Source organism: Mus caroli, chromosome 6, assembly GCF_900094665.2.
Source record: "Mus caroli chromosome 6, CAROLI_EIJ_v1.1, whole genome shotgun sequence".
NCBI classification, from domain to species: domain Eukaryota; kingdom Metazoa; phylum Chordata; class Mammalia; order Rodentia; family Muridae; genus Mus; species Mus caroli.
The window spans coordinates 33333126-33344938 of NC_034575.1; the positions used below are offsets into that span (position 1 = coordinate 33333126).

The 11813-nt window shown below is 43.9% G+C and overlaps 1 protein-coding gene across 1 annotated transcript in view; it reads right to left on the reverse strand.

The window, feature by feature from the left end:
* The window catches only part of Hipk2 (homeodomain interacting protein kinase 2), a 187049-nt gene that overhangs the window by 21632 nt on the left and 153604 nt on the right, over positions 1-11813 (reverse strand). Inside the window, exons 8-10 of the mRNA XM_029478639.1 lie at positions 11270-11412; positions 8576-8755; positions 6363-6644 (exon numbers count right to left, since the gene is read on the reverse strand). Of these exons, the coding sequence (XP_029334499.1) occupies positions 6363-6644; positions 8576-8755; positions 11270-11412 (605 nt within the window). The remainder of the gene's footprint in view (positions 1-6362; positions 6645-8575; positions 8756-11269; positions 11413-11813) is intronic.

Genomic DNA, 11813 nt, shown 5'->3' on the forward strand with positions numbered 1-11813 from the left:
GATAGGAGGGGAACGAGACATATTTGCTCAAATGGCCTTGACAGACACCACTTCTGAATAAGAAGTAAAGCTGCAAGAGCTCGAGACTCCATTGTGTTGTCATGGCAATAGATGATTTTCATCATTTTAAAATGATGAAGGGAAATAAGGAGCTAAGAAGTATAGAAATGAGCCGCAGAGGAGGAAAGTCAGGCAGAGGAGCAGGTGCAAGCCTCTGACCCCTCCATCCCTGTAGGGTCCCTTCTGGAATGTAGTTCTGATTTCTATTTGCTAATCTCAGTCAATTTCATCCTTCAAGACAAAGGTCAAAACTCATCTCCTCCAATAAACTTTCCATGACTCCTCTATCTCCACTGACTTCAGAGAAAATACCGTATGTGAAAACAAAACCCAACCCCCTGCTCTTCCATTCCAACACTGATGGCATGCACGGGACACACATCAAATACATACCATTCAAAGTGCTGCATTTGTGTTATTTCCTTCAGTCCTTAGAACAAGACTACATGGTAAAGACAGTGATTACTTTCCTCTTGTAGAGGATGACTGCAGATAAGGAGGGTTTCCGTCCTTTGCTTGCCCTAGGTCAAACCATCTGCAGTCTTAATCATTATGCTACATGGCCCTCTGCCTTCCCAGTGACAGTCCTAGCAAACACTGCAACAGTAAAATGAGGCAAACTCTCCTTTCTGGTGTCTCCAGGGCCCATTTGTTAAGAGTGGCTTTTTTGGGGGGGCATGGGGTGAATTCCACGGAGAGTTTCCCAGCTGAAGGAAAAGACACGAGGGTTCAGCCAGCCTTACTGCTTTGATCCCCGTGACCAGAAATACCAGTGGATTACTTTTAACCTGCTCCTACTGAGAAGGATAAGCAGCAGAGCCTGCAGACCAAAGTCCTCCTTTTGATGTTATATAGCTTTTAATTTAGCTATCAGATTGAGAAACGGTACCTTAAATGTGTTTGTTTACTGTTCACGTATGGGTGTTTGTGTCTGTATGCTGAGGCATGAAGATCACAGGTGTCCTTAGGAGATGTCCATCTTCTTTTTTGAGACAAGGTTTTCCTCTGGCCTGGAGCTTGCCAAGTAGGCTAAGCTAGGTTAGTCAGGCACTGTCTCAGGGAATCTGCCTGTCTTTGTAACCCCAGGGCTGGATTTATAAGCACGCATTACAATGCTCAGGTTTTTCATGTGGGTTCTGGGGTTCATGTTCAGATCCTTATGCTTGCGTGGCAAGCACTTTACCAACTAAGCTATCTCCCATTCACCACAACTTTAATATGTCCCATATATTTTATTCAAATGGTATTATCTGTTATTTATATCTGTATGTATTATACACTTGCACATCTGTCTCCATTAAGGTCAGCCTTCACATGACTGTTCTGTAGGACATCAGAAAGGGGCCTGGAAGGAGGTGCTGGTTTTTCTTCCCCTTTCTTCAGTAGTTGGTTCGGCTCTCTCTTCCTCAACCAGTCTGACTCAGCAGGCTTGGGTTGCTGGTACACTAAGCCCACGTGTTAAGCACTACCGTGCCAGAGAAGATCCAATTCCTCTCTGGTGCCTGTAGCCCCAGCTATGGAAGGTGAGGAGTAAACAGGAGGCTGGCACATATCAGTGTGGCTGTGGTATACGAGAGCATGAGGATACGATGCTGGGGACAGACAGGTTGTAGTGCTGCCTTTTCAGGATGCAGTGCTTCAGCCTCTCCACTGACCTGCTTGAATGGAAGCCTGTGATGACGATGCACTAAGGATGGCTGAGTATACCACTTCCATTGCTGGGCTGAGTCACAGGACAAACAGGTTCCAACTTAGGCATGTGCTAGAGCACAAACGTCCCTTACACGGCGCTGTGAGTCTGGCTCTAGGTTCCCTCCCTCTAGTTGGCAGTTACTGGCCAGGAGCACATTCTGATGCTGGTTGTACGGGGCTTCTTAACCAGGATAGGAGGGCAGTGAGGTTCTACTGTTGTAGGTGTCAGTGCAAAGAGATTCCAATTCAGGCTGACCTCTTTGCTCAGGTAATAATAAATGAGTGTCGTTTTTCTTTCTCTGGTTGTCCATTTTTCAGGCAGAAGTCATTTGAACAATAGTTTCAGACTGTGACTTATCTGAAATAATTTTACCACCTTTTTAATTTAATATAAAGAAGCAAGTGTCAACTCTTTTTTGGGGGTAGGAATTAAATCCAGAGCCTCATGTATTCTGGATAAGCAACTGAACTACAGGCCTAGCCCTCCATTTATAAATCTATATAAATATTTTAAGAGTGACTTAGGACATTGCTTTCTTATCTAAAGCCTCCTGTGATAGTTATGATCCCATTTTCTTAGAGGTGACACTACTGGCGACATTAGCTGAACAACCTTCACGAGTCTGCTTGTGTGTTATGAAGTGTGGAAGGCAGAAGTACCCTGTGACCCACCTTTTCTACTAGAGAGGGACACCCAGTGAGTCAGTGATAGGTGTGGGAATAACGGACCCAATCAGCTCAATGAATCACTTTGATCAGATACTTAAATGTTTTCCTTATGACAGGCATTTGCACACCATGGCTTCTCTAAGACTGTGTCTGCATAAGGTGAGTTAGGTATGAGGATCTTGGTAAACAGATACATCTTTGTAAACACTGATCAACAAGATTCCATGTTAAAGGAGAAAGAGACAATGAAATGCTTCCCTCATCAAAAACATTTAAAATAGGCAGGTTCTACTTAATTCTGGGAAATATAGCAAACAGCATGCTTATTGTTTAGTGTTTCTGTTTTTATGTCTACTCTCTAGCCATGATTAGAAAAGCCCCCTAGTCTACTAGTGAACCACTGAAATAGAGAAAACACATTTATTAAAATGTTATGGAACACTGGCAAGTTTTAAACTCCTGCCCATCTCCTGAGACTGCCACAGCACTCTAGAGTACCTGGTATCTATGCTTTCAGCTCCTCATGGCCCTGTCACAGCTCCCTGCATACAGTGGATACTATCAGGGGCCTGGTTACATAAGGTGAAGGAGAGACTTAAGAACTGTAAAGTTAATGACTAAAGAGAAATAATTATTAATAAAATTTCATCAATGGTGTAATACTTCCGGAATGAATCCAAATTCCCTTTCTTGAGCCTTTATTAATCTGACTTCATCACTTGGCTTTCTTGGGCCTTAGTTTCCTCATTTATTGAATGGAAATAGAAGTGACAAGCAAACTGCAGTAAACTGTGTGCGGGTCTGCTACGGTTCCCTTCAGTTCATCCTGCCCCATGTCTCTACATGCTGTGGATTCTCCTGCCTGGCCATTTGCTTCGGCAACTAACAGTGCCCATATTTGTGGTCAAGATCGTCCCTTGATATTCTTTTAACAATTCTAGGCAATGCCATCTAGTTTTGGAGATTGAGCGACATTGTCAGTGAGGCCTAAAAATGTGGTTTATCACTTATCTTATGTTGATGCTAAAAGACACTCTGTGGTCAGGCTGTTACCCTTGATGCTTTAGCTGTTGTGCAGAGACTGAGCCACACTAGGGAAACAATCAGCATTTGAGGACCACACTGGGCACTACAAATGCTAGATATGGGGTAAGTAGCAAGAAGGGAATTCAGGCAGAACAATCAAGATGCTCACCTCCCAGGAGAAATGTGGTTTGGTGACAAGTATGACCAGAGTTAGAGACTGGTGGTTTGAATGAGATGTCCCCCGTAAGTCTTGTCTGCTTTGGAGAATAAGGAGGTGAAACCTTGATGGAGGAAGTGTGTTGCTGAAGGAAGGCTCTGAGGTTTCAGAAAACTTATGGTTTTGAATTAGTGCTCTTTGTCTCCCCGTGGTTTGAGATGTAGACTCTCAGCTGTTCCTGTTGCTGACGGATTTAGTTCTGCCATCTGGATTCTAACCCTCTAGAACCATAGCCCCAAATAAACTCATCTGTGAGTTGCCTTGGCCATGGTATTTTATCATAGTAGAAAAGTAACTGGTCAGAGTGTCTCCAATGCTTGAACAGAAAGCGGGAGAATAGGGGATGCTGTCCAGCTTTGGAGCCCATGGCCAAGTGCTTTTTTGTTTAGGTGCAAACAGTATAGTCTTGGTTTTCTAGGCCTGATGCTTTTCCTTGAACTTCTTAGAGCCTTCTGACAAATCCCTCATTTCCATCTAAGGGGAAATGCCTCAACAACCATTCCCATGCGCACCCCATTTCCTCCAACATTCTTCATTCTGTTGGATAAGGTTTGCTTCTGGCATACTCTGTTTGCTCCCCTTTGGCACTCTGCCACATCAGTCACCTCACTTAAGTCTGCAACTCTCTCCTTAACTCTCCTGAGACTTCGCTAGCTTCTCTGGAGGAGATGTTCTACTTCCTGTCAGAGTGATTTGTAAGTGTCTTGTCACGCTTATTATCTGCAAGCCTCAAGAAGAGAGAGTCTGTCCCTTTATTTGTATATTACTTGAAGTTCCAGACATACTGTCTTACAATGGTGGGGCAGTAAATAGTCACTGTGTTAAATTTCATGGTAATTACAATTTCCAGAACACATAATCGTAAGTTCCTTTACTTTCTAGTTGTTAAATACAGTCACGGTTACATGATACAATTACACAGTGGTTTTTCTATTAAGAGCTACTGGCTTCAGGTAGACTTTTCTATCTTTTTGGGTCCTGAACCATTTTCTAAGGCAACAATCATATCTCTGCAGTAAGTATCACTACTGCATCTTCCTCTGCAGGCTCCCTGTCACCAGGGTGGGTAGCTGAGGCCCTTTACCATTGCTTTGTGGTTTAGTCTGCAGCGCAGTCCCCTGTATTTTCTATGTATTATGGCCCTGTGTTCAGGGTGTGGTTCCTCACATGTCACCTACCCCTGGCCGCTGTCCATCTTTACTCTGGGCCTTGGAGTCATTTTTATCACAATTCTCACAAGCTGCCACACATTTCATTAGGTTTCCTCCCAGGGACACAGTTCCACATTCCACTTCCTTCCACTTTCAGTCCTCCTGGCTCTCTGGCCGCTGCAGAGATGGCACTCGTTGTCCTGCCCTCCTACTCTTTAGTCAAGCCTCTCCTGAGCCACTCGTGTTCAGAACTGCTGTCAATTCACATCTCAGACTTCAAACGTGACATTGCAATCTAGTTGACAGCCAGGTCTTTAAATTGCTTTTGCGTTTCTCCAGCTGTGCTCAGGACTGCTCAGCTTTTCTTATCCAGCACTACACATATATGCACGGGCTTCCCCAAGCCAGGGGCCAGTCTGGGGCAGCAAGAATCTTCCTCTCTGGAAGGAGACCAAGCCCTTAAAATGCTCAGGCTTGGACGGATGGAACACGGACTCAATTTGGGGGCTATAGTCACAAAGCAAAGTGAGGCCAGTTCTGGAACAGGCGGAAGAATGTAAATAATATTACGGTGCAAAACCATGTGCCTGGCCTCACCAACCCTCTGTCCCTCAGACAGATAGCAGATGGCAGGGACAGAAACACAACAGTGCAATATCAAATTACACTGATAATCACACTGAGCCACTCAACAGGAAAAACGACACACATACTAGTCCCACTGCTGAAAACTCAGATTGCTTGCCTTAACCTGAAGGTGAACGGGCTGCATGCGAGACTGGGAAGGAGGCACGTTTGCTGAGTCTGGTTGCAAAGTGTAGAAAAGAGGCTCTGGTGCCAGAGTTAGCACTCTCACAAATATAATAAATATTTCTTCCCTAAGCCCAGGAAGCACACACAGAGTAAAATAAATTACTGCTACTTTGGAATAAACAGTAGTGCTCTCTGGGTAGAGAGCCAACTGGCAGTTTGAAGGATTGGGTTAATCAGACATAGGGAAATTTCTGATTAATTGGATAATTACTTCAAAGTCTGAGTGAGCCAAGGCCATGTTAGAGAGACATCCTGACCAGCTGGGAATATATTCGATAGCCGGAGGCTTAAGCTTGTAAGTGTTAAAACTAAGCTGGGACTGGGAGCCCAGTTTTTATAGTCTCATATTCCTAAATGTTTAGGGACTGTAACTATTTTTTAAGGCTAAACTCACTCAAAATTATTTTGGTTTTGAAAAGTATGGCAGCCGGGCGTGGTGGCACACGCCTTTAATCCCAGCACTTGGGAGGCAGAGGCAGGCGGATTTCTGAGTTCGAGGCCAGCCTGGTCTACAAAGTGAGTTCCAGGACAGCCAGGACTATACAGAGAAACCCTGTCTCGAAAAAAACCAAAAAAAAAAAAAAAAAAAAAAAAAGAAAAGTATGGCAAAATTGTTTGCTGCTCTCCTAAAATAAGCTTAGGGTCCAAGAACATGGGAAAATGAAGATGTAGGGGTCAGCGGGGGAATGATCGAATCTCTGCTCTGTCCTCAGAGTCTATGTGCACAGCCTTACCTGGTGGGGGCGTGCTTCTGCTCCTCCTCTTCATCGGTGTCACTGCTGATGGTGATGACACTGACTGTGGGGCTCGGGGTGTCGGGGATGACAATCGTCTGCCGCTGTCGCTCCCTGGTGGTGCTGGAGGCCACGTCGCCCCACCCACAGGTGACTGAGGTGCTGCAAGCTGGGCTGCTGTGTACCATGGCGCACCGTGGGGGAGTGTTCTCCTTGACACGCTTGGATCGCTGAGGGGAGCTGATAGCCTGTGAAGAGGTCACCTCACAGGTGGAGACATTTCTGTAATGACAAAACAACACGTATTTACAAGGAGGGTCATATAGATAAAATAAGTAAATAACTTTTAAAAAAAGAATGAAAGAAGGAAGGTATAACTCTGGCACTTGGAAGAAAAAAGTCACTAGTGTGAAGGATAAACTTGACGCACCTGAGAAGAGGAGCCTAAAAACCCAACCCTGTGTCCATCAGACTGGCCTGTGGGCCTGCCTGGGACATTTTCTTGATTGCTAATTGACTTAAGAGGGCTGTGGGTGGTACAGCACAGTGGCCCTGCACTGTGTAAGAAAGGTAGGTAGTGAAGCGTGAGCTTGGGAGCAGCCAGTAAACAGTGCTTGTCCCTGGTCTCTGCTTTAGTCTTGGATTTCCTGGATAGCGGACTATAACCTGTATGATGAAATAAACTCTTTCCTTCCCAAGTTGTTTTTGGCCAGAGTCCTTTTTTATCACAGAAACAGAAAAGCACATTAGAACAACTAGGATTTTATGTACCTGATTTCTTTTGTTCAATCTCTCAAAAATCAATAAATATGTGCATCTAAATCACACGCTGTGGGAACAGTTCTGTATTTGCATGACCTAAATCTATCTGACAGCTATAGGTTGTGGGTTTTGCTTTTATTGTTGTTTAGAGTAGAGCCTAGAAACCTTTTTTTTTTTTTTAAAAGTCAGGCTTATTGATTTTATATATGTATATATATAAAATACTATATACACTAAAATTTTCCCTTCTGAAGTGTTTGATGAGTTACGATATAGTTACAAACTCTACCCATACAGACCTCTTTTACCACATTCCCTGATGCTTGTTCCCAGGAATTCCCTTCTTCATGGCCAGTCCCTGGTACTGCTAACTTATCTCCCATCTCTGTGTTTGCCTTTGTCAAAGGGACATGTAACATGAACTCTTATGTCAATCTTGATGGTTTAAGAGTTCAGGAACATGCGAAAGATTAGCAGCCCACTGTTAGTATTTGGGAATCACCAAAGGTATATTTAAGCAATTAGCCAAATGTGTTCATGTGAGAGCAATTCTGTAGTTTCATGGCCTAGATCTATCTTAATAGCTATAGAACTTATTTTTAAGTTAATGAGTTATGTTTCTGACCTGAAATTTCAAAAAAGTACATTTTCTAGTGATTTTTAAAAATATATCTTGATAATTTGTAATCAAACGGAAACTTCAAAGGTCTGCTGTTTCTAGAAAAGAAGACAGAGACTGTGTGGCCAAATTTAGGCAGGACTTTGAACCTTTTCATAGGCTCAACTGTGCACTTCTTTATAAAATCTAGTTTTAGCTAAGAACCTTGCTAATTCATTTTAGCTAGAGGACACTCTTCCTATCTCTTGATATCTAGAATACTGGACCTAATGTCTGACCAGATTCCTCCTCCCCCACTTTCCCTTAGGTGATGGCTAATCACTTTCAGAGAATCTTGTTAGGATTGTTTAGCTACAATCCTCCAGTTTCTGCCATCTCCTATCTGTTATTTTCCCTACGTGACCTAGACACTACTCCCTGGGTACAAACTCTCGATGCCCATACTATGTATAGAGCTGAGCCCACTCTCCTCCACTGCAGCATCTTTGTATCCATCCCTGTGGTCTCAAATAAAATCTTCCTTACTGTGCTTTAACTACTTTTTCTTTGGTAAAATGACTGAAGCACTCAAGACATTAGGTGTACCATGACTCTAGGCCTCCACCTTAGAGTGCCAGAGGGACAGGCACTAGGAAGAGTCAAGAGGCACAGAGCCCAGAGAGAGTGCTTTTAGCAAATTCCAGAGTGTTCCATGTGCTGTCAGATGTTCCCAGCTCTTGTAGGAATTGCTGCTCCCTGCACCAGGACAGGGCAGTGCACTGGCAAGCCCTGCTTCCAAGCGGTGTTTAGCATTTCAGTCTTCTGGTGTTTCTTGCTGGCTCTCATCACCTACCTCACAGATGACTGGTGCTGCTTACTCTTCCTGGAGGAGGTGGTGCTGGTTGGTTGTTGCCTCATCACATGGGCCACACCCACATTTAAGGGCTGGGCAGCTGGAAGGGTCACATGACCAGTCAAGAGTGCAGGCTGCTGCATGATGGGATTGTAATGACTTCCATGAGCATGCGTGTTCCTGAACGAGAAACGGGAACAAAAGGCACCTCAGTGATTTATAGAACTTAACTCTTTAATAAGACGAAGCTTCTCCGGCAGACCTGTCGACTGGAAGGCCTGGGTTGAAGTAGGAAGTACTGGCTGATGAGTTAGAACCAAGATTTTCAAGGGGAAAGAATGTCAAGTGTGTAGAGTCAGAGTCTGTAAGCTCTAGAGATATGGGATAAGTAGCCTCTGACCTGTAAAACCCTTGAGCAGGTGGTTATGCTGAACAGTAATACATACCTTTTGTTTTAGAATTTACAAAGCAACTTCAATGGGTTCTTTTATTCCGCTTTGTGAGGTAGGCAGGATGTCTTAGATACACCATTTTATTAATGAGGAAATTGTAGTTAATGTGAAAAACAAACTTTGGCGACTGGGAGCCATATGTTTCTGGCGTTAGGAATCATTAGCGTTCTTTTGAATTCCCTCAGTAGCTAACACAATGCTCAGGCATGTAGCAGCTGATCAGTTAATTACACGCTTGCTGAATGAACAATTAGATTAACTGAAGGGTGACTAGACTCGTATAGAGTTTGTATTAAATCAAAATTACTAACAGTCATACATATGCTCACAGAGATATGCTGGCAGCTTGCATCCTGGAGTTGGGTTACATTTTAAAGTCTTACTATATAGGTTGGATGACTCTTAAAAAAAGCCTTGTTTTCCAACAGAAATGTTTAAAGTGGTGATTAATCCAAAGATCTGTCTGTAAAAGCCCATTTAACATGTAATAAAATTAAAAGCTAAAGAATTATTTATTTGAACTTTAAAAAAATCATTAGATTCCATCTTTGTAACTTGAAAGGATAAATAGGAGAAAAAGACAAACATTTCATAGCAATTTTGATGGTCTTTGAGACCTGGTTGGCCTTTGGAAAGGAACGTGGCGCTGACTTTCTGTTCTTTATTTCCCTACAGATGGCCCTTTTCCTTGGCAATGAGGGCGGCGCTGGCACTCTTCTCTTGTTTGTTTCCTAGTCACGGTTATGGATGCTCTTTGACCCGCGATGAGATACAGAGATTGGGAGGATGTGGAGATGGAAGAGAGGCGAAAGAAGGCAGAACAGAAAAGATGCATGAACAGGGCACAAATACTGCAGAAATGAAGTGAGCTCTAACTGCTGAAGACAAAGGAAAAGATGCTGTGGTGGGGTCTCCCTGGAAAGACTGGTTGAGGTGTGGGCTGTCATGACTGGGTGAAGGGAGGATGCCGAGCTCATTCTGCCACATCCAGGCACTGCTACACTGCATGTGACAGACAGGCCAAACTCTTTCTGTGCCTTTCAATTGACAACCCTCTATCCCCTACCCCACAATTCTGTGAGGTAAGCATCATGGCCCCACTTTACTGAAAAACAAACTGAGGCCATGAAAGTTAAATAACCTGCCTCAGGTCTTACACAGCCAGACTGGAAACCACTTTGGTCTGGTTTGAAACTGCTTCCACTGGATGCAGAGTGCAGCTGTGAGGACAACCAGGGATTTTCCTCCTGTCAGAAAGTAGATTTACGTGGAGAAGGAGAAAGCTGCACTAGACACCTGACTCAGAGAACTATCTAGCCACTTGCCTACCTTTTCCTGCGAGTGAGTTAGTTATTTAGATAGAGTTTCACCATATACCTCAGACTGGCTTCAAACTTGTGATCCTTCTACCTCAGCCAAAGTGTTAAGATTTCAGATATATATTGCCACACCAAACCCAAGAGCTCTATATTCCAAAAAGGAACTAGGGAGGCTCTCAAGGTGGTAAGCAGACTATCAGAGGGTAGCAGGGAGTACTTTCTGCAGGAGGTACATCCCACAGGGGCCACAGAGCTGGGGACAACTGGAGGGCTGTCATATGGCTCTGTACTGGTCAAGGAGGGCATTGTGACAGTGTTGGGATGAGGGCCAGAGGGAAAATGACAAGTGCCTATGAAAACAGAGCAGGTGTCCATGAGGAAGCCGCTGAGGTGCATGGGCAGTGTTGGAGACAGATGCCGAGTGCTGGCAGGTGGTGGCTGGAGTCCCTGGGGTCTGTGGAGGTGAACTCTCATCCATAAGACAGGCTGTTAACTGAAAAGGCACACTTAATAAACACGCCAGAGCTCATCCTTCCAAATATATCTTATCTGTTAAGCTTTCCCTGGGGAGCTCAGACAGACAGGCACCTATGTCTCAAAACTTCATGAGAACACTTTCTAGAATTGCTTAGGGCTTTGGGGACTCTCTTCTGTATTCCTTCACTGGTGACAAATGTTTGCTTTCTGAAAGGGACTTAATTCTGAGAAAAACCTAGCAGGGTTTTGTGAATTACACTGGTGTTTAAAAGATGTAACTGAGTTTTGGGTAGAAAATTAATCAAACTGAATTTTGGCTGTCTTGGTATAGTCTTTAAACCACCTCCCATTACACAGTAGCCATAGCCCACATGATGTTCTCTGTCAGTGGTGAACACAACTCTCATCCCAGAAACTCTGCTGACCCAGAAAGATCGACTGTTTACCTCCAGTCAGCCAGTTGCTGAGTGCCTGCCATGGTCTCAGGAATCACAGCTGCATGCTGTACAGATGTGTGGGTGGCCACGCCAGTCAGCTGCTGCCATGCTGGAGGAAGTAGGATCTGTTGAGCCCCACCTGGCCAGGCCTGCTGTAAGACAGAGGATATCCACACCATCACACTTTGTTAATCACTTAACTGGTTTACATAAGTCCAGAACTTAATCCATGGGGGGCTGTGCTGGATCTTATGATGGTGTAAAAGTGTGGACTGCTTGTTGGCTTCAAAAAACCCAAGGGAGGCAACAAAAGGCATAGGGCTACAGAACAATCTGGAAGGAATTAGGTCATCTTACAGATGGTTTCCTTATGAATCTGTTCTATTATTCTTGAAGCTCTCTAAAAATCCATCCATTGACTTGTCCTATAAACTATGTGCAAAAGACTGAGCTAACTGAACTGGGTCAGATGAGGAAAGCCTTCTATCAAGTGTCCTAGATTTCATACTTGACTTGTTTGTTGGTTTTTCTTTTCTTTTTTTTTTTTTTTTTT